This window comes from Geotrypetes seraphini, chromosome 2 (genome assembly GCF_902459505.1).
Source record: "Geotrypetes seraphini chromosome 2, aGeoSer1.1, whole genome shotgun sequence".
Lineage (NCBI taxonomy): Eukaryota > Metazoa > Chordata > Amphibia > Gymnophiona > Dermophiidae > Geotrypetes > Geotrypetes seraphini.
Window position 1 is genome coordinate 291,894,699 of NC_047085.1, and position 22,643 is coordinate 291,917,341.

General features: G+C 43.9%; 1 protein-coding gene across 6 annotated transcripts in view; it reads right to left on the reverse strand.

The window, feature by feature from the left end:
- Positions 1 to 22,643, reverse strand: part of CTNND2 (catenin delta 2) — a 1,866,736-nt gene that overhangs the window by 103,770 nt on the left and 1,740,323 nt on the right. For all 6 annotated transcript variants that reach the window (XM_033929835.1, XM_033929832.1, XM_033929833.1 and 3 more), the window contains one exon: positions 19,597 to 19,723. In XM_033929835.1, coding sequence (XP_033785726.1) covers positions 19,597 to 19,723 — 127 coding nt within the window. The remainder of the gene's footprint in view (positions 1 to 19,596; positions 19,724 to 22,643) is intronic.

A 22,643-nucleotide genomic window follows, 5' to 3' on the forward strand; every position in this document is an offset into this window, starting at 1 on the left:
TCTCTTGCACTGTGGGCTGGCCTCCGCTGCACCATTCCTTTGCTGCAGTCCACCCAAGCGGAAACAGGAAGTTGCTTCAGAGGGGGGGGAGTACCACGGCAAAAGAAAAGTACAAAGAAGGCCACCGGCAGTGCTGGAGAATCAAAGAACAGTGGCATAGGCACTCCTATCCTCCACTATCTGCTCTTCCCTGCCCCAGACTGACATCGCACTTACACGTCAGATGCTCTGGAAACCGTCACCAATGCTCTATGCTGGTGAAAGGCCTTGATTATCTGCGCATGCTCAAGGCTCGCTGGACTCCCTTCGAGAATCCCGGAGAGGGCAGGAGCCAGCAGGCCTTGAGCATGTGAAGATGCTCATGGTTCTTCAGCCCAGCCCAGAGTGCTGGCATCAGCTTCCAGAGCATCGGGAGTGTAAGTGTGATGTCAGTCTGGGGCAGGGGAGAGCAGATAGTGGAAGATAGGGGGGGAGGAGTCAAGAGATAGCAAAGTCAGTTATTGGGGGGAAGGATATAATAACGTTAGTCATCAGGGAGATCAAAGTGCTGGTCATAGGGAGGGGAGATAGCTATGTTGGTCACTGGAAGGGTGGGGGGAGATAACAGTGCTGATCATCGGAGGGGGTTGGAGATACAGTGTCAAACATCAAGGGTGGGGGGTGGGGTGGAAGAAAACAGCGTTGGTTATCAGGTGGGGAAGGGAGGGAAAAAGCACCATCATTGGAAAGTGGCTCAGATATAAACCAAGACATTTTTGGCCCCATAATCTTGGTTTATATTCGAGTATATATGGTAAGATGAGAGTCCAAATAAATACCTGTCTATTTTCAAATAAAGATTTGGGTTAGGCAAGGATGATTTCCCAATCCAGAAAATTCCTGTCTTGGATATGTTTAGATATAATTTGTTAGCAAGAATAATACAAATATTTATTAAGCCTGGAGCCATTTATAGCCTGCCTCAAGTTAAAGTAGATTTGTATGCCATCTGAATAACAATGCAGTCCAGATCCATATAATTTCACCACATTTTGTAACTGATGCAAATAGATGTTAAATGAAGTGGTAGATTTATTAACTGACTTTTCATGAAGAGATTCATCCAAAGCAATTTACAATACATTGAATAGTAATCAGGTACTCTTGTAAGTATAAAAATTACCTTATGTAGTATGCTACATTTTGCATAAGATCCCATTATAATAGACAGGCTTTAAACCAATGGAGAATCCTGCCTCTGACATTTAGGACCTGAATTCCATAGTCTTTATTTTAGAAGTATTTTTATATTTAAATAGCAGAGCACATACACTTGTAAATAACAGTTTCAGAAAGCCACTATTTAACATGGAGATCCATACCATGCAGAGATTTCAAGGAGGAATGATTTGGATGTGGCTTGGATAAAACAAAGATCTACATATATATTCCCTACTTTACAATGGGGAATATATGTATACGAGAAAACATTTTACCATCAGATTTTGCATCAGTTCAGAAGTAATACAGATTTTAAAACAAGGCTTGTTTCAGCCAGGGCTTTACAGTGGGATTAAGGGAGTATTACTCTTTAATCCCCTGTTGCTTATATCTGAATCCAAAATGAATAATAAATAATTTGGCTCCTGTAAGGGTGTTTCCATATTTGCACCTGAAGGTTAGGCCTCTCTGACATCATCAAAGCCTGAACCATTGTCTACAAGAAATCATGGTCTGCAAGAAATCTTTCTGCTGCAAGAAATCTTTCCAGCATGAATTGCAAGAAGAAAGAAGAAACATCTTTACTGTTTCTGCCTGATGCATTATGGGTATATACCAGAATGTTATTCTACTCAAGGACATCCATCTGTGCCTTCATAATGGGACTGTGTGATTCTTGGGGAAGTTATCCTGTTCTTATCTGTCTAACAGCCCTGGGTCTACCAGCCTATATGATACTTTACACAGAGAGGCTATTCATCTAAGTTCTGTTTCTGGATTGGTCCGAGGAAGTCATCTGATGAGATCCAAGTGAGAAGGTGCTAATTAATTAGTCTGTGTTGGGATGCGAGGAAGCTCACATCTTACCACAGGTCTCCTGCACGTAACCTTTTCTTTTAATAATTAGACCTGTAAAGTTACCTCGGATGACTCTCTGCCTAAGAGAGAGAGATTCGGACTCTAATACAGCTCTGAATTCCGGCACTTCAAGGAACTTGACTGCCAATGAATTATAGCCTTCCCCGGGACTGACGAACACGTGTACTTTTAACAAGGATTTCCTGCATCTCTTAAAGCTAACAAGAAGGTTTTCCATTTCACCTACTTTTCGCCAGAGGCTAATCAAAGGGTGAGAATACGGAATTTACTCTCTTATCAGCTGGGTTAGATAAGGATCCGATTGTGATATGGGACAAGGTTTGTGAAGCTCCCTTGGTGATAATGTAATCATTTGCTAATCAGGGATTATTATTATTATAAGGAATTGTGTAGTGTGTGTAACAATTAGTTTTACTTAGTTTCTAACAAGTGTATTGTGATAATTATGTACTGAGTTTCATTTATGTAATCAGATATTTTGTGAACAATATTTAGATATTGCAGCTGGCTTGTGAATTATATTTTTCTATTTTCATAATCAAAGTATTTCTCATTAGCCTGGGTCTTGTGTCGTGTAAACAGGCAATAAAGCTGAACCTGGATCAGAGTTTATGGTTTTCCCTAGACAAAACTAACAGGCATGTAATTTGTTTATGTAACTGATTAGTGTACCATAAATCTTCCTACACTCCCTCCTGCCCCATTGAGTCGGGGAAAGTCGGGGTGCCGCAGGTCAAGAGGGATTGGGCTCCCTCTTGCCCCGATCGTACTCGGTGGGGCCAGGAGGGCTTGGGCGCTCTCTTGGCCCGATTGGAGGGGTGGATCGCTGTAGGAGAGATGGGTCATCTCTCCTGCCGTGCTGCGTTTGGCGGCACTTGGTGGTATCGCTATTGCGGCAGGGGAGATGACCCATCTCTCCTGCCCCGATGGTTGCAGTGGGGGGTGGGTAGGTTGCCGGGCCGCTGAGCTGATCGCGCCAGCCGCCATCAGCTCAGCGGCCCCTTTTTCGGCAGTTATACCTGTTTTGACTTGGTCTAAGTCAAAACGTATAAGTGCCAACTAGGCAACCTGTCAAAATCTTTGGTTATACGTGTTGTACGCCTAGGTGTAGGTCGGCCCACCTCCCGCCCATCGCCCGCCCTTTCCCCTCCTCTAAAAACGTCTCTTTTCTCTCTGTGCGTTTAGATGCAGGGGAAAGGCCTAAGCTGGTTTTAGATACGTCTAAAACCAGCTTTGATTATGGGTACTTGGACTATCAGGCTTTTTGATCGTACAAGTAGCCATTTAGGCCACTTTTAGATTTTTTTTTTTTATTATGAACCCCATAGTATCTAGTTGAGGGTCTTTATTGGAGCCGTTATCTATATTCTCAGACAATTTCTTAAATCCATTGGTTAAAGGTAGTTTTTCTTTTTTTATTTTATATTTATCAAATTTTACATTTTATAAATCAAGTATCCACTTGTACAGAAAGTTGAAGAAAAGCAGAAAAATAATACTCATAGGTAAAATACATAATAATCAACTAAATAAAATAAATGTTTAGCTTAAATTCAGCTCAAGTCCTCAAAATTAGATCCAAGATGGATGAGGCGGACATATTAACAGATGCTAACGAAAATCAAATCAAATATTAGGAAAACAAAGTCCCTTAGCTGAGGAAGGATATCATTTATTCAATTGGACCTCTCTTGATTTCCCTTCATCCAGTCGAGTTCCTGCCAGAAAAGCTGTCAACTGGAATGGCTCAAAGAATACATATTTCTTCATATGGTACTGTATTACACATTTGCAAGGGTGTCGTAGGAAAAAGGTCCCTCCAAGAGATATAACACCTGGCTTCATCAAAAGAAACTCTCGCCTTCTTCTCTGGGTTTCCCGTGCCAAATCTGGGAACATTAATATTTTATGTCCAAGAAATTCTTTCATTTTATTCCTAAAGTACATTCTAAGCAACCAGTTTTTATCTGGTGCAAGGGCCACCGTAAGAAGCAATGTTGCCGGAGATGCTAGCTCTCTGTCCGAAAGTTCCAAGATTGCAGAAACATTAAGTGGTTGATTATCCTCCTGTTGTTTAGGTGGTAATTTAGTAGTTTTCATTGGTAAGTAATATACTTGAGTAAGTGGTGGTAATGTATCCTCTGGAATACCCAAAATCTCTACCAAATAACGTTTCATCATATCTCTAGGTGTCACAGAGGCTATCTTAGGAAAATTAATCAAACGGAGATTATTATTACGAGAAAAGTTCTCCAAATTTTCCAATTTTCTGCGCAAACTTGTGTTATCTTTTACCATTGCTTCATTAAGCTGTTTTGATGCTTTTAACTCCTGTTGTATATTCAGAATTGAGTTCTTGGATTCATCAACTTCAACTTTTATATTTTTTATATCATTTTCTTGAAGAGTAATTTTATTTTCCAGCTGCAAAAGCTGGGGCTTAACAGACTTGGCTAGGTCAGCAACTAAATCCCAGATTGAGTCCAGTGTTACTTCTCTGGGTTTTTCAATAACATATGAAAGATTGGGAATTTGAATAGTCTCACCGGTTATCAGTTGATTCTGGCAATCCTTCTGCTGGGCTGAAATGATCCCTGATGTTTCCAAATCCTCTGTACTTCTTGGACTCACCTGAAAACTCAGGGAGTCCATCTCCACGCTCCCCTCTCTGTTTTTCCTGGCCTCCGAGGGTAGGTGCTTGCTTCCTTCCGGGAGCTCCTCCACTCGTGGGGAGCTGGTAACCTGAGGAGGTGGGGGAGGTGCCCTAGCGTCGGGGCTGAGCGTAGTCTCTAGCCCCAAGGAGATCACCTCGTTTCCGCCTCTCTGAGGCGTCTCCAGCGGGGGGGGTGCCGACGCTGCCGGGATATCCTGCATCCGACGCAGGAGCTCTTCAATATTGCCGAACGAGGGGACCGCCGAACGCCGCGAGGCTCCAGCGGCGCTGCGGCCTCTCCTCTTCGGCATTCTGAGTAAGTAACTCTTTCCTTTCTGAAAAGTTTTCAGAAAATCTCCGGCGTGCTGCTCAGCGTCCGGGACCGTCGGCCATCTTGAGGTAGTTTTTCTTACATACAAGATTCGAGTGACTTTATAAATAAATTGAAAATGATTACAGAGGTTGCTGACATAACATATATGGTGATGTTGGATGTAAAATCCCTATATACAGTCATCCCACAAGATGAGGCTGCACAGGTGATAATGCAGGAATTGGATAAAAGTGCCGGAGATCGAAGAGTACCAACAGAGGTGATTTTATGGTTAAGTGAAATGGCCATGAACAACAACTTATTTATGTATGAGAACAGATTTTTCAAACTGATTTCTGGGGTAGCCATGGGGGCCACCATGGCACCTTCAGTGGGACACTTGTATATGAAAGCCTATGAAGAACAGTGGATATTACATAATGATTTTTTAGAACACATCAAGCTGTGGGTATGCTTCATAGATGATATATTCATGCTATGGGCAGGCCCGGAAGAGTGCCTGGAGGAATTTTTTATTTGGCTCAACAATAGGCACCAGCGATCCAGTTTAGTATTGAGAAGAACAGTACATTGATATCCTTTCTTGATTTAGTAATTACAAAGACTGACAGTTTATTTGAAACTGAAATTTACCACAAGTCAACTGATAGGAATACGTTCCTCTATTATACTAGCTGTCACCCAAGAAAACTGAAAGATAGTTTGCCCATATCCCAATTCCTCAGGTATAGGAGGAATTGTTCCTCTCTGGAAACCTATAAATTCAAGCTAGGGAATTACATCAGAAGTTACAGCAATGGGGATATCCCGGTAGAATGTTGAGAACTGCATATACAAGAACCAGATATGTAAATAGGGATTTACTTTTGGAAAAGAGATTAAAGCCAAAGGAAAACTGGTGTCCCATGTGTGTCCTCGCTTTTGGAGGGGGAGTAGGGGAAGTAGCCAGAATTGTGAAGAAACACTGGTTGATTGCCCAGTTACATCCGCTGTTTGTTGATAAGAACCTGAGGGTAGCATATAGCCATCAGCGGAATCTTATGGAGATATTGTGTCCCTCAGACACGTCTATTAAACGGGATTCAAAGGTGACACAAGGCAAACACATGAAATGTGGTAAATGCAAGACCTGTGAAACAACTAGAGAGGTCACTGGCAGCTTCCTCCACCCACAGACAGGAGTCAACATCTATTTAAGACACAGAACTTCCTGTGATACTTCATACGTAGTATATGCGATAATCTTCCCCTGTCTGAAGTTATACATAGGGCAGATGACTCGATCATTCTGCACTAGGATTGGGGAACACAGGAGCAGTCTAGCTTGCAAAAGATTAGAAGAGCCCTTAGTTCAACACTATGTACAGGTGGGCCATGCAGCTACTGAATTTCAATGTTTGATCTTGGATCATGTTCCACTCATGACAAGAGGGGGTGACAGGAGACTGGTCCTAATGCGGAAGGAACAAGAGTGGATTTTTCGTATGAACTCTGAAGAACCCAAGGGATTAAATGCTAAAATTGAATGGCACTTATTTTTTTAGTCACAATGAAGATCTTTACAATAGTTATAACAATGACTTTTTCATCAATGTCCTGAGTGAAGCCTGGTTGTAACATTGACAAGTGGAAGTCAGCTGTTGGTAATTGACAGCACACGTCGGGCGTTATTACGTCATGACGTATATAAATAAGAGCACTTCGAGGCATCTTTGCCGTATTGAGCGTGATAAGAATCGCTGAGTAAGTAGGGACACAGGGAGAGGTGTCCTTTCACCATTCTTACTCTGACATTGCTGTTTATCTGTTTCCTTTGTACAGGAGTCTACCGCCCTGACGCAGCTACATAGCGAAACGCCAGCTAGCTTTACATTGGCGGGAGCGGACCAGCAAAGACAGCAAGAAAGAATTTCAGTGGTGTTGAACGCATATGAATAATCACCCTGCCTGAGCTAAGTTTTCCTATATATTTTTTGGACTTAGTCTCTATAAACTTAAAAAGTAGGCAGGAGGGGGAGAGGGCCAATGAGGTTGTTTCCCTTTCTAGTGCGGCTGTTTAGTTAACTAGCTGACAGCGCACGGGGATCTGAGGCCACTCCTCTTATATAGAGTAAAAATTGAAAAATGAGAGTCAAAGATAAGTGTAGATGAAAGAACACTCACTACTGATCTCTAGTTTGAAAAACTAAGAGTAAATACAGAGAGGCATTTTTGACTGTATTCAGATTGGTCTCTCTGCATCCTATAATATATCTGGATTTAAATAGTGGGGTTCCCCAGGGGTCTGTGCTGGGACTGCTGCTTTTTAACATATTTATTAATGATTTAGAGATGGGAATAACTAATGAGATAATTAAATTTGATGATGGCACAAAGTTGTTAAATCACAAGAGGATTGTGAAAAATTGCAAGAGGACCTTTCGAGACTTGAAGACTGGGCGATAAAATGGCAGATGATGTTTAATATGAGCAATTGCAAAGTGATGCATGTGGGAAAGAGGAACCCGAACTATAGCTATATGATGCTGGGTTCTGTGTTAGGAGTCACTGCCCAGGAAAAGGATCTAGGTGTCATTGTTGAGGTTACGTTGAAACCCTCATCTCAATGTACAGGCAGCTGCTAAGAAAGAAAATAGAATGCTAGGAATTATCAGGAAAGGAATGGAAAACAAAGATGAAAATGTTATAATGCCCTTGTATCACTTTATGGTATGGTCATACCTCAAATACTGTGTGCAGTTCTGGTCCCCATATCTCAAAAAAGATATAGCAGAATTAGAAAAAGTACAGAGAAGGGCGACAAAAATGATAAAAGGGATGGGATGACTTCCCTATGATGAAAGGCTAAAATGGCTAGGGCTCTTCAGCTTGGAGAAGAGACAGCTCAGGGGTAATATCATAGAGATCTATAAAATAATGAGTGGAGTGGAAAGGGTAGATGTGAATCCCTTGTTCACTCTTTCCTAAAATACTAGGACTAGGAGGCATGCGACGAAGCTACTAAGTAGTAGATTTAAAACAAACCGGAAAAAATATTTCTTCACACAACATGTAATTAAACTCTAGAATTCATTACTTTGAATCTCCCAATCCATCAGAATATAAGACCAAAGGTACATCTATCCCAGTATCCTAAGAACATAAGAATTGCCGCTGCTGGGTCAGACCAGTGGTCCATTGTGCCCAGCAGTCTGCTCACGCGGTGGCCCTCTGGTCAAAGACCAACACCCTAATCAAAGACTAGCCCTACCAGCGCACATTCTTTTTCAGCAGGAACTTGTCTAACTTTGACTTGAATCTCTGGAGGGTGTTTTCCCCCAATGCAGACTCCGGAAGAGCGTTCCAGTTTTCTACCACTCTCTGGGTGAAGAAGAACTTCCTTATGCTTGTACAGAATTTATCCCCTTTCAGCAGTGGCCAATCCAGGTCACAAGTTCCAGGCAGATTTCCAAATGGTAGCAAGATTCCAAGCTACCAATCCCAGGGATCAATCCAACTAGTCCAATAAGCAGAAGCAAGGTCCGCCTGGCATTCAACCCAGGTCCCCGGCTGTGTAGTGTTGCAGATGGGCAATCACATCAGGGCAGACTATATACCGTGTTTCCCCAACAATAAGACACTGTCTTATATTAACTTTGGGTCCAAAAAAATGTACTAGGGCTTATTTTGGGGGGATGTCTCATTTTTTATTGTGTACAATGATCATCTCTCACCCATCCCTTTGTGTAGCATATTTCTATCCCTCCCTCCCATCCTCCCATGCAGCAGAACCCCCCCAAAAAATTCATTGTGTGGCATTAGATCTAATCTAATCTAAGCATTGTTCTTGTATGCCACATCTTCCCTATAAAATAGCTTTAAGTGGTTAACAAATAAATAAATTACAGATCATCCTTAAACAAAACGGAATTTCAGATGTCATAACATTTCTGAAATAAAAAAGTCTTGAGATCTTTGTGGAACATGGGCTTTTCTGAGATAACTACAGCTCCAAAGGATAAGCCACTTGCCTGTTTACTGTAATGGAAGCCTGTGCTGAAGTGTGTTTGGCACCATTTTGACAACTTTTAAAAGACTGTTATACTCAATGTTTGAGGTGTCACAGCCCAACTAAAGATAGTGTTTGGGGCTAGAAATCCCAGGACTGCTGCAGTGGGTGATCTTCACTAATTTTGGGGTGTTGTACAGATAAAACGAAGACATTTCCCCCATGCAGCAGAGCCCTGATGACCCCGTCAACCCATCCCCCTGTGCAGCATCTTTCTATCTCCCCCTCCCATCCCCCTGTGCATCAGAACCGACGACGACCTTCTCACTGTGAGGCCGACATACCTCCGTTTCAAACAGCAGTGGTGGCAGCACTGAAAAGGCTACTTTGCGGCCTTCCCCACTGGGGCCTTCCCTGTGCCGCCTCACCGATGACATCAATAGTGATGTGGCACAGGGATGGGAAGGTGGGGAATGTTGTGCATGCCAGCAAATACATATGCAATTCTGCATATCCTTGTAAATATTTTGCAAAAGGCTCTAAGTTAGGCAGGGCATTTTGTAGAATATTGCTGGAACTGAGCATATCCTGACCCAATGCCACAGCTATGGTTGGTGCAGGGTGGGCACAGGCCCAACCAGCAGCAGCACCACAATCCCCTCTCTCCCACTGGTGGCCTGATATCTGCCCCCATTTCTAAACCCCGCCCCAGTAATTAATTTTCACTGCCTGTGCAAGCCAGGCAGGCTACCTTATGCCACATACAACTAGTAAGGAAACAGGAAGTGATGTCAACAAGGGCAGAGTGAAACCTGCAGTGCTGGCACAAACAGCAGCAATGAATCACTGTGACTGCCTCTGAGGTACAATGGGGAGGGGGAATCAGAGATAGGGGAGTTGCGAGAGAGGGAGAGATATTGGGCATGAGAGGTAGGGGGAGGGGAGGCTAAGGGGGAAAAAAACCCTATATATTAATGGGGGGCAAAAAATGTTCATCGACAATGGCTGAATATGACCCCTTTATTTTTTAGTGAGTGGGTAGCATGCGCACATGGCAAAATTACTACTAGATGCCTCAGAGTGCCCTGCGGTATGCCATTTTTTTTGCTGTAGTAAGTATGCGTTAGTGCTTATCGCAGCTTTGTAAAAGGGCCCCTAAGTCTGTTAAGTCAATGCTGGATAAAACTCTGTCCAGTATTCTTTGGAGCAAATTCCCTCAACATAACAGTGTTCCCTCTGATTATTTGTGGCTCCCCTTAATCTTGGGGAAGTCATTTAACTCTCTATTGCCTCAGGTATAAACTTACTGGCTCAAGTGCACTATGTGCTATACAATGACTACTATCCATTTAGTCATGTCCGACCCTTGGGCACTCTGTAGGCCAGTCCTCGCCTTGCTATAGCACAGGGATCTCAAAGTCCCTCCTTGAGGGCCGCTTTCCAGTCGGGTTTTCAGGATTTCCCCAATGAATATGCATGAGATCTATGTGCATGCACTGCTTTCAATGCAAATTCATTGGGGAAATCCTGAAAACCGACTGGATTGCAGCCCTCAAGGAGGGACTTTGAGATCCCTGTGCTATAGCACATAACTAAAATGCGCATACATATGGGTGGAACATGGGCAGAACATGTATGTCACCCATCACACATACCTTAAAGAATACTATAAATTGCATACACTATATGGCTCACTCAAACATATGACGGCAATAAGACCTAATTAACCTGATCCAATCTAAGCAATGCAATAGCGCTGGGTATATTCTCAGTATTTTTTAAAATTCTTTCTCAATCCGATTTCCTATCAGGAGTACATCTTGGGAATTCAGATTTCCACCTTTATCAACAGATACAGGTGGTGGGGTTCTTCATAATTCCCAGTACTGTTTCCTACTACAGTGGTACCTCGGTTTACGAGTGCACCGGTTTGCGAGTGTTTTGCAAGACGAGCAAAACATTCGCAAAATCGGTGCCTCGGAAACCGAGCGTGCCTCGATTTGCGAGTGGCGCCCCCCGCAATCCGGCACCCTCCCCCCCATGATTCAGCACCCCCCCATTGCAATCTGAAGTCCCCCAGACCCACCCAAACCCGCTTCTTACTGTCATCTGGGCCTCGGCACTGGCACCAGCATGTCCTGTGCGTTGGTGCCGGTGCCCGAAGATCGGCCTCCTCTTCTTGCTGGGCCTTGAGCATCTGCGCATGCTCAAGGCCTGCGAGTTCACGCTCTCTCCAGTAGGCTTTCTGTATAAAGTAGTTAGCAATCTTCCTTCTGATTTTATGATCTTAATGTCTAAGAACAGTTTTCTACAAATAGTTTCAGTTTTCTAAGAATAGTTTCCATCCCTGTGGGTTGAAGCGCAGTTTACCGATTAGCCAATTTCTTCGCTTGAGAAGAATATGTCACTTGAAGAAAGAACATAAGAACATAAGAAGCGCCATCTCCGGATCAGACCTTCGGTCCATCAAGTCCGGCGATCCGCACACGCGGAGGCCCTGCCAGGTATACACCTGGCTTATTTTATAGCCAACCATATCTTTATATGCCTCTCTCAAGGAGATATGCATCTAGTTTGCTTTTGAAGCCTAGGACTGTCGATTCTGCAATAATCTCTCCTGGGAGAGTATTCCAGATGTCAACCACTCTCTGTGTGAAGCAGAACTTCCTGATATTAGTCCTGAACTTGTCCCCCCTTAGCTTCATTTCATGTCCTCTTGTCCGTGTCAAATTGGACAATGTAAATAATCTCTGCTCTATTTTGTCGATTCCTTTCAGTATTTTGAAGGTCTCGATCATATCCCCACGCAGTCTCCTCTTCTCAAGGGAGAACAATCCCAGTGTTTTAAGTCGATCCTCATATTCCAGTTTCTCCATACCCTTCACCAGTTTAGTCGCTCGTCTCTGCACCCTCTCCAGCAGTTTTATATCTTTCTTTAGGTAGGGAGACCAATGTTGGACACAGTATTCCAAGTGGGGTCTGACCATTGCCCTATAAAGCGGCATTATAACTTTCTCCGATCTACTTGAGATTCCTTTCTTTATCATGCCCAACATTCTATTTGCCTTCTTTGCCGCTGCCGCGCATTGTGCCGACGGCTTCAGGGTCCTATCTATCAGTACACCCAGATCCCTTTCTTGTTCACTTTTTCCCAGAGTTGCACCTGACATTCTGTACTCGTATTCCTTATTTTTACTGCCTAAATGCATTACCTTGCATTTCTCCACGTTGAACTTCATCTGCCATTTCTCCGCCCACTTTTCTAACCGACACAAATCTCTCTGGAGTTCCTCACTGTCCTCCTGCGATCTGATTGCCCGGCAGAGTTTTGTGTCGTCTGCAAACTTGATGATCTCACTGGATGTTCCGTTTTCCAGGTCATTGATATAAATATTAAAAAGGATCGGCCCAAGTACCGAGCCCTGGGGTACACCACTAGTCACTTTCTCCCAGTCGGAGAACTTCCCATTAATGCCCACTCTCTGCTTCCTGTTATCCAGCCATTTGCCTATCCATCTTTGTATATCTCCCTCTATGCCATGGCTTTGTAGTTTTCTGAGAAGTCTTTCGTGTGGGACTTTGTCAAATGCTTTCTGGAAGTCCAAGTATATTATGTCCACCGGCTTTCCACTATCAATTTGCTTGTTTACGGTCTCAAAGAATTGGAGTAAATTCGTCAAACACGATTTCGCTTTCCTGAATCCATGTTGACTGGGTTTCATCAAGTCGTGTGTGTCCAAGTGCTGAACTATGCTATCCTTGATCAGTGATTCAATCATCTTGCCGGGGACAGACGTAAGACTCACAGGTCTATAGTTGCCCGGTTCTCCTCTTGATCCTTTCTTGAAAATTGGCGTGACGTTCGCTTTCCTCCAGTCGTCTGGTATCTGACCAGTTCTGATTGACAGGTTTGCAAGTTTTTGCAATAACTCTCCAATTTCAACCTTCAATTCCTTCAAAACTCTCGGGTGAATTTCATCCGGTCCAGGGGATTTGTCACTTTTAAGTTTGTCGATCTGGTAGTATATCTGATCTAAGTTCACTTCAAATGTGGTGAGGCTGTCCTCTATTTCTCCTGTAAACAGTTTCTCCGCTTCAGGTATTGTTGAGGTGTCCTCCTTTGTAAAGACGGACGCAAAGAAGGAATTTAGTTTGTCTGCGATTTGTTTATCTTCCTTGATGTACCCTTTTCTTCCCTTGTCGTCCAGGGGTCCCACTGCCTCTTTTGCAGGTTTTTTCCCTTTCACGTATCTAAAGAAGGGCTTGAAGTTTTTGGCCTCCCGGGCTATTTTTTCCTCATAGTCCTGTTTTGCTTCCCTCACCGCCTTGTGACATTTCTTCTGTTCATCTTTATGTTTGTTCCAGGCTTCGGTTGTCTTCGTGCATTTCCATTTTTTGAAAGAGTCCTTCTTTTCTTTTATGGCTTCCTTCACCTGTATGGTAAGCCATGCCGGTTCTCCTTTGCTTTTAGTTCTCCGATCTTTGGAAATCCTCGGAATGTAGAGATCTTGTGCTTCTGCAATAGTATTTTTCAATAGGCACCATGCCTGATCTACTGTTTCAAGTTTGTCCACCATCTTCTCGAGTCGTTTTGTTACCATGGCTCTCATGCAATCGTATTTACCCTTTTTAAAGTTTAAGGTGGTGGTTAAGGTTTTGGCATGTTTCCCTTTCCCGATGTCAAGTTTAAAGTTGATTACATTGTGATCACTCGTTCCCAGTGGAACCACGACTTCTACTTCTGTTATCGGTCCGGTGAGACCATTTAGGACCAAGTCCAAGGTGGCGTCGCCTCTTGTCGGCTCTTTTACCATTTGCTCCAGGAAGCAATCCCCTAGCACCTCCAGGAATTTGGCCTCCTTGCCGCAGTTGGAGGCTCCTAGTTTCCAGTCTATTCCTGGGAAATTGAAGTCTCCCAATATAACTACATTGCCTGTCTTGCATACTTGTTTGATTTCCTCCATCATTTCTGAGTCAGTGACCTCCGCCTGTCCTGGGGGACGATAGTAAAGGCCAATTTTTGTATCTGCGCCATTGCGACCAGGAATTTTGATCCAGAGGGACTCCAGCTTCTCTTTCCTGTCTGTTGTAATCATTCCAACAGAATCTATTTCTTCCTTAACATATAGGGCAATACCTCCACCTTTCAGCCCTTCTCGATCCCTTCTATATAGTTTGTATCCCTGTAGTACTGTGTCCCATTTGTTTTCTTCATTCCACCATGTTTCTGTTATGCCAATGATATCCATGTTCTCATGTCTTGCTATCATCTCTAGCTCTCCCATTTTGTTTCCTAGACTTCTAGCATTTGTATACATACATCTAAGTTCCCTTCGTGTTGCCTTTTTGGACCTTCTACTCTTGGCTGTCCTCACAGTTTCATTTATGGTATCCTTTACTGCTCCTGTGTTATCTCCCATGTTTGCTGTGTGGTCATCCCATCCTGTGTCTGAGTTGTCCCTTCCTGCTTGTTCTCCTTTGTTGGCTGTGAGGTCGACCTCTCTTGTGTATGAGTAGTAGTCCTTTGTTCCTACGTCGGTGCATCCTGTTTTCCGTGCCATCGACCGGCGGTCGACTGTCGGCTTTCCCCTGTCCTTCAGTTTAAAGCCTTCTCTATTGCTTTCTTCATGTTGCCTGCCAAAACTCTTGCTCCTTCCTTGTTGAGGTGTAGTCCATCCCTTCTGTAGTACTTGCTTTTTCCCCAGAACGCCGTCCAGTTGCGCACGAAGTCGAAGCCTTCGTCTTCGCACCATCGTCTCATCCAGGCGTTGATCACTTGCAATTCCCCTTGTCTCTTTCCATCTGCTCTTGGTACAGGGAGGATTTCAGAGAAGGCCACCTTCACCTCCCTGATCTTTAGTTGTCTTCCGAGTGAGCGGAGCTGGCCCTTCATCTCTTCCCTGTCATACTTCCGCCCGCTCACATCATTTGTTCCCACGTGGATAAGCACAGCGGTGTCCACTCCCCGTGCGCCATCTATGATCCTGGAGATCCTGTTAGTCACATCCTTTACTCTTGCTCCAGGCAGACAGGTGACGACTCTGTCCTCTCTTCCTCCTGCGGTGTGGCTGTCCACATGTCGTATAATGGAGTCGCCTACGATGATCCCCATCTTCTTTATTCGGGAGTTCCTTGGGGTGCGTAGGTCCACGTCCTTGGAGTAGGGCCAGTCATCTTCCTCCAATGATACTCTTGAAATTGTTTCCTGTTCTTTGGGTGGGGGGACATCTTCCTGTGCTCTCACTATTCCTCCTGGTGTGCGGTTGTCTCCTACCTCGTCTTCGTTTTCTTCTGTGTTTGCATGGGTGTCTTCTCTCTTCACATGGGTTTCCTGAGTACAGTTTTCCAGCCCTGGGATCTCTACATGGTGCTGATGGGCTTCCTCTATGAACATTTCTAGATCCTTGACCTCGTCGTTTGGGCTGTACTCCACTAGAATCTTCTCCTGTGCTCGGATTCTGTCTTCGAGTTCCATCACTGTTCCCTCCAATAGTCTTACCTGACATTTCAAGCTATCCATCTCCATGCATCGATCGCAAATGTATGCCTGGATCCCCGAAGGGAGGTAGTCATACATGTTGCAGTTGATACAGAAGACAGGAAAGCTCATCTTCTGACTTCCTTGGGCTTCCATTTCGTGCTTCACTCGTGGGTTGTCTGAGTGATTTGTTGTGACCTACTGCTGCTCTTATTCCTACTGATCCTACCTTCCCCTTACCTTCTGACTTCCTGACTGCAGGCTTCCTATTTGAGTGAGACTGTTTGTGTTACAGTGCCTGTGTCTTTGTGTGCTTGTGTCCCTTGCCTGCTGCTTCCTTGTGTTGCTTGCCTTGTTGTCTCTCTCGTGTGTGCTGTCTCTGCTCTACCTCACCTTGATTGTATGTGCGGGTTGGTTTCTTTTGTGTCTGTCTCTTACTTACCTTCTGTGCTTGTCGGTTCCTTACCGGTCTGTTCTCCTCTGGTGTTCTTGAGAGTAGTGCTCGTCCCTTGCAAGGCCCTTCGCAAAGGCGCTCTCGCTAAGGCGAGCGCCTTTACCGCTCGCCTTCGCCGCGCGCCGAACGGCTGGGCGCCGTTGGCTCCTCCCCTTTTCAAGGGGGAGTCTGGCGCTGCCTCTGACGTGTAGGGGGTGGGCGGAGCGTACTCTCGCCGCTTCCCCGAGTCTTCGGCTCTCCTGCCTCTTGTCAAAGCTTCCCCGACTTCTCTCCTAGCTCTGACCGCCTGTGCACGCTGCTCCTTCTTCCTGAACTCGGCACCAGCGTCTGTGTGCCGCGTTGGCTCCTCCCCTTTTCAAGGGGGAGTCCGGCGCTGCCTCTGACGTGTAGGGGGTGGGCGGAGCGTACTCTCGCCGCTTCCCCGAGTCTTCGGCTCTCCTGCCTCTTGTCAAAGCTTCCCCGACTTCTCTCCTAGCTCTGACCGCCTGTGCACGCTGCTCCTTCTTCCTGAACTCGGCACCAGCGTCTGTGTGCCGCGTTGGCTCCTCCCCTTTTCAAGGGGGAGTCCGGCGCTGCCTCTGACGTGTAGGGGGTGGGCGGAGCGTACTCTCGCCGCTTCCCCGAGTCTTCGGCTCTCCTGCCTCTTGTCAAAGCTTCCCCGACTTCTCTCCTAGCTCTGACCGCCTGTGCACGCTGCTCCTTCTTCCTGAACTCGGCACCAGCGTCTGTGTGCCGCGTTGGCTCCTCCCCTTTTCAAGGGGGAGTCCGGCGCTGCCTCTGACGTGTAGGGGGTGGGCGGAGCGTACTCTCGCCGCTTCCCCGAGTCTTCGGCTCTCCTGCCTCTTGTCAAAGCTTCCCCGACTTCTCTCCTAGCTCTGACCGCCTGTGCACGCTGCTCCTTCTTCCTGAACTCGGCACCAGCGTCTGTGTGCCGCGTTGGCTCCTCCCCTTTTCAAGGGGGAGTCCGGCGCTGCCTCTGACGTGTAGGGGGTGGGCGGAGCGTACTCTCGCCGCTTCCCCGAGTCTTCGGCTCTCCTGCCTCTTGTCACTTATAAGAGCATATAGGCTTATCACTTATAGCTGGAATCGCTAATTTTACAATATGCCAATGTTTCAGCACAATATGTGAGATTGTTTGGGCATGAATAGAATATTGTTGAACAAAAGCGACAGTTTCTTGATTAGTATTATTATGCGAATCATATAGTAACAGTAATTCGCGCTGAGCATACTTAGTGCGCTTGTATGCTTTCTGAACAGCATCACGGGGGTAGCCTCGCTGATAGAACCATCTTTTCATATCCTTGGCTTGGTGCCGAGTTCAGGAAGAAGGAGCAGCGTGCACAGGCGGTCAGAGCTAGGAGAGAAGTCGGGGAGACTTCTCTCCTAGCTCTGACCGCCTGTGCACGCTGCTCCTTCTTCCTGAACTCGGCACCAAGCCAAGGATATGAAAAGGATGGTTCTATCAGCGAGGCTACCCCCGTGATGCTGTTCAGAAAGCATACAAGCGCACTAAGTATGCTCAGCGCGAATTACTGTTACTATATGATTCGCATAATAATACTAATCAAGAAACTGTCGCTTTTGTTCAACAATATTCTATTCATGCCCAAACAATCTCACATATTGTGCTGAAACATTGGCATATTGTAAAATTAGCGATTCCAGCTATAAGTGATAAGCCTATATGCTCTTATAAGTGAGGTAAAAGCATTGGGGAAAGCATAAATCACAGCATCTTGAGGGAACCAATAACTTATACTAAGGGAGCCCATCTACCCTGTGGACAGTGTCAATGATGTCCATATACTTTGGCTGGTGAAATATGGAATCATCTGATTACGGGTAAAACATACCAAGCTAGACACTTTACTAACTGTAATTCTCACCACTTTATATATCTTATACAATGCCCCTGTTCCAAGTTATATATCGGGCGTACAACTCGCACGATCAAAATAAGGTTAACTGAGCATAAATCTATAGTCAACACTCAGAATGAGGCCTCCCCCCTGGTCCGCCATTGGAAATTATGCAGACATAGGTTAGTAGATCTGAAATGGAGGGTCTTAGATGTTATCCAGATAGGGTGGGAGAGGGGTAATATTGAATGTACACTGAACCTTAGAGAACTGAGATGGATGTTTGAACTTCAGACTATGGCTCCGGATGGTCTCAATGAAACCACGGACTGGATGGTCCAAGTTGACAGCTGATTTGACATCTGGCCTCCTCAGTAGTTCATTTGACAGTACGTGACGTACGTTATGACGTTGTAATGAGGGAGGGTGTATTTTAGTGCTGGTTGAGAACGCCGTGGCCATTTTTGAATCGCTGACGGCTGGTTATACTAGGAGAAGCTATGCTGTAATATCCAGGTAAATACAAGTTAGCATTTATAGCATCAGAATATAAATGGGATTATATTGTCGATAGATTAATCCTTACCATTGTTGATTTTTGCTTTTTAGTTCCCCCGACCTTGAGAAAGTTAGGCAAAAAGCATCAGGAAGGGGAATGGACTTCAAATAAAGCTAAGTTCATTATTTATATATTTATTGATAAGTAAAAAACATAAAAAATAGTAAATGAAATAGTAGGAAACAGTACTGGGAATTATGAAGAACCCCACCACCTGTATCTATTGATAAAGGTGGAAATCTGAATTCCCAAGATGTACTCCTGATAGGAAATCGGATTGAGAAAGAATTAAAAAAAATACTGAGAATATACCCAGCGCTATTTCATTGTTTAGATTGGATCGGGTTAATTTGGTGTAAAGAGTGAGATTCTCTTCATATACGCTAGAAATATTGGAAGATGGCCATAAGACCTGCCATTAGTGGATATGCCTAAACGTAGCTTAATGCTATAACACAGTGGTTCCCAACCCTCTCCTAGAGGACCACCAGGCTAGTCGGGTTTTCAGGATCGCCCTAATGAATATGCATGAGAGAGATCTGCATATAATGGAGGTACAAGGCATGCAAATCTGCACCATGCATATTCATTAGGGCTATCCTGAAACACGACTGGCCTAGTGGTCCTTCAGGACAGGGTTGGGAACCACTTCTATAACAGAATTTTGGCATCAAGATGTTGTTATAAAACTGATGCTCAGTGCATGACATAGAGATGTTGCTACTACTACTATTTATCATATAGCGCTGAAAGGTGTTAGATACCAAGTTATTGAATTACCCCCTTTAGATTGTAAGCATTGCAAGGCCAGGAAAATACCTACTGCTCCTACATCGTCTTGAGCTACAACTGAAAAAGATGGGTGAAAAATCAAAAAATCTTTTTTCTTCCTTTTCCTCGGTGAAATTTTCAGACTTTTTTCTTTAAAGAAAGCAGAAAAATCCTCAGAAACCAAAGTTCTCTTGAATTAGGAGAATTGCAGTATATTAACTCCAACAGAAAAAAAAAATTGCAAATGGCCACACTGCAAGTTTTCAAAGGAAAAGTATGCAAGTATTTTTGCTTTGAAAGCTGGTACAAAACCCTTTGTGCATTGTTTTAATCTCAATGCAGACAGAGTTTAAAAATGAAACTCTAGATATAAATTAATTTTGCAGTGATTTTGTCCCCATCATATACGTAGTCTTACCTGAACGATTGTTAGGAGACATGCGCACTGGAGAGATGGAGGGAGTGCGTGATGAGGAGTATGGTCTTTGTCGATCTCTCTCTATGGTGGAAGATGAGGCTACAAAATGATACTGTGACCATCCATCCTGCAAGACAATCCAGAAAATGAAGATTATACTGTTGAAGTCCAGCAAAACCCCATTAACATGAAAATCACATATCAAAGAATATTTTTAATCCTGTATACTGTAGAAATGACAAAGGGACTTATATTCTTTCCCTTTATCTTTTTTTATATCATGCACACACACGTGTTGGTTAATTAGGGCTGGATTTTATTTTGGTGATTTTTATCTATGATGTTGGGCATTAGGAATGTTGGTTAGACATTCTATGATGTTTAAATTGTGACAGAGAAGCTCCTGCCTGCTTAAACCCCACTCAGTGGACTGTCTTGGATATTCAGGAGTACTTAACCTCACAGTGTTGCTGAATATAGAAACATAGAAATATGATGGCAGATAAAGATCAAATGGCCCATCTAGTCTTCCCATCCTAAGTAACTATTATCTCTTCCTCTCTCTAATAAGAGATCTCACGTGCCTATCCCACGCTTTCTTGAATTCAGACACAGTCTCTGTCTCCACCACTTCTTCTGGGAGACTGTTCCACGCTTCTACCACCCTTTCTGTAAAAAAGTATTTCCTTAGATTATTCCTGAGCCTATTACCGCTTAACTTCATCCTATACCCTCTCATTTCAGAGCTTCCTTTCAAATTAAAGAGATTCGACTCATGCGCATTTACATTGCATATGTATTTAAATGTCTCTATCATATCTCCCCTCTCCCGCCTTTCTTCCAAAGTATACAGATTGAAATCTTTAAGTCTGTCCCCATATGCCAATATTACGAGCAAGGCCATATTACCACCAAAGAGTACCAGTTTCTCTTGGAAAAATATCCCAGAACACCAACCATCCGCTTTGTGCCGAAAATTCATAAAAGCATCAATAGGCCACCTGGGAGACCTATAGTAAACACTAGAACCAGTTTACTAGAACCACTCTCCAAATTTCTCGATGTATTCCTAAGGACAGAGGCAGCAAAGGTGCAGTCTTACTTGAAAGATTCCTCTCATTTTTTGAGGATTCTCCAAGAAACAACCCCCCACAATGGATCAATTCTTGTTACTCTCGACGTAGTGTCTTTATATACAAAGATCCCCCAGAATGAAGCCCTCGCTATTATTGAAGATACTATAGGGAACAGAACCGAACACCTGAGAATTTCAAACTCTTTCCTCTTAAAACTAGCTGAATGGGTTCTTAAAAACAGCTTCTTTGAATATAAGGACACTATATATCAGCAGACAGAGGGGGTTGCAATGGGGGTAACAGTGGCCCCTTCTATAGCCACCCTATATGTAGGGAAGTTTGAGACAGAATTTATATACCCTTCGGCATTCTTCCAGTCTATTCAGGTCTGGAAAAGATTTTTGGATGACATTTTTATATTATGGGATGGGTCAGAACAGGATTTGGAGAGGTTTTGTATATGGATTAACACCTTAAATCCACATCTTCAATTTGTGGCTCACCACAGCAAAACTACAATTGAATTTCTTGACATCCTTATTAATAAAGATGATACAGGGTTACATACCACTTTATACAGAAAAAGTGTAGCTAGGAATACACTTCTTCATTTCAACAGCTACCATCCATACCATCTTAGATATAACTTACCGATCAGTCAATATCTGAGAATACGAAGGGTATGTTCTACCTTAACTGAATTCAAAAGGGTTGCTAAAGAACTGGAGGGAAGATTCCTAGGAAGGGGGTACCCTAGAAAAGCTGTTAGACAAGCTTACCTTAGGGCAAGGTATGCCCAGAGAGACCTTCTGCTGCAAGAAAAACCTAAGGATAAGGAGGAAGATCGTCTCGTGTGTGTCTTGCCATACTCTGTAGCATCAGGAGTATTAATCTCCTATATTAAACAATTCTGGTCTATACTGAGTTTACATGAAATATTCACAGAGTTTCCCCTGTTTTCTCACCGCCGGGGCAGGACCATTGGTCAAGCACTTCTTAAATCCGATAAGATTAAAATGGACCCCAGTAAAATCAAGGGCCATGAAAAGTGCCAACAGTGTCAATGGTGTCATTCGACACTGGAAGGGCCCCAATGGACTGACCCTCAGTCGAAGTATGTAATCAATGCTAGGACTAATACAAACTGTAAGTCCCTTCGAGTCATCTACGTGATTGTATGTCCTTGTAATCTAGTGTATGTTGGGCGCACCAAGAGAGCGATTAATGTTCGTCTCAACGAACATAAATCAAGGATTACAACGTTAACCATACAAGCCCCAATAGTCCAGCATTGTATTGATAAAGATCATGAAATCCATCAATTAAGATGGAGAGTCATAGACCATATGGAAGTGAATGAACTAAAAGGGGACTGGGAACAGAGATTTAACACGCTTGAACAACGGTGGATTTACCGTTTAAATTCAGTAGTGCCAAATGGACTCAATAACGAACTAGAGTGGGCTTCCCTCATTTAAGAGATGTCAAAAAATTTATATCGGGGTAGTCTCGGGATGTCCTCTTGTCTATAGAGATTCAATGTACCCAGGGATTAAAGAACTGATTCCAACCCCTGACGTCACTGCTCACAAAATGGTGGCCGGTGACGTACGGTGGGATGGAACCTATAAATCATGTGACTTTAAGCCGGCCAGCCATTTCGCTTTGGCGCTTTGGAGGCAGAATGTTTATGAACGGTAAGAACGACTTAAACACGTTTTAGACTATTATATTTGGCAATAACGCTACAATCAGCCGGGAAGGTAGATTAGCATAACTCAGACTCATACTTTATATTTTACAGGGAGTTGGAGCCTTGAGGAAGCCCACTAATATACACGGGCGAAACATGTTGGTGCTGTTACAAAAACTCCCATATACAGCGTCTTGCTAAACAAGCCAACAGCTTAAAGCTAAGTACCTTTAGTAGTGAATAACGCACTTATAATATTGCAAATAAGCATAAAAATT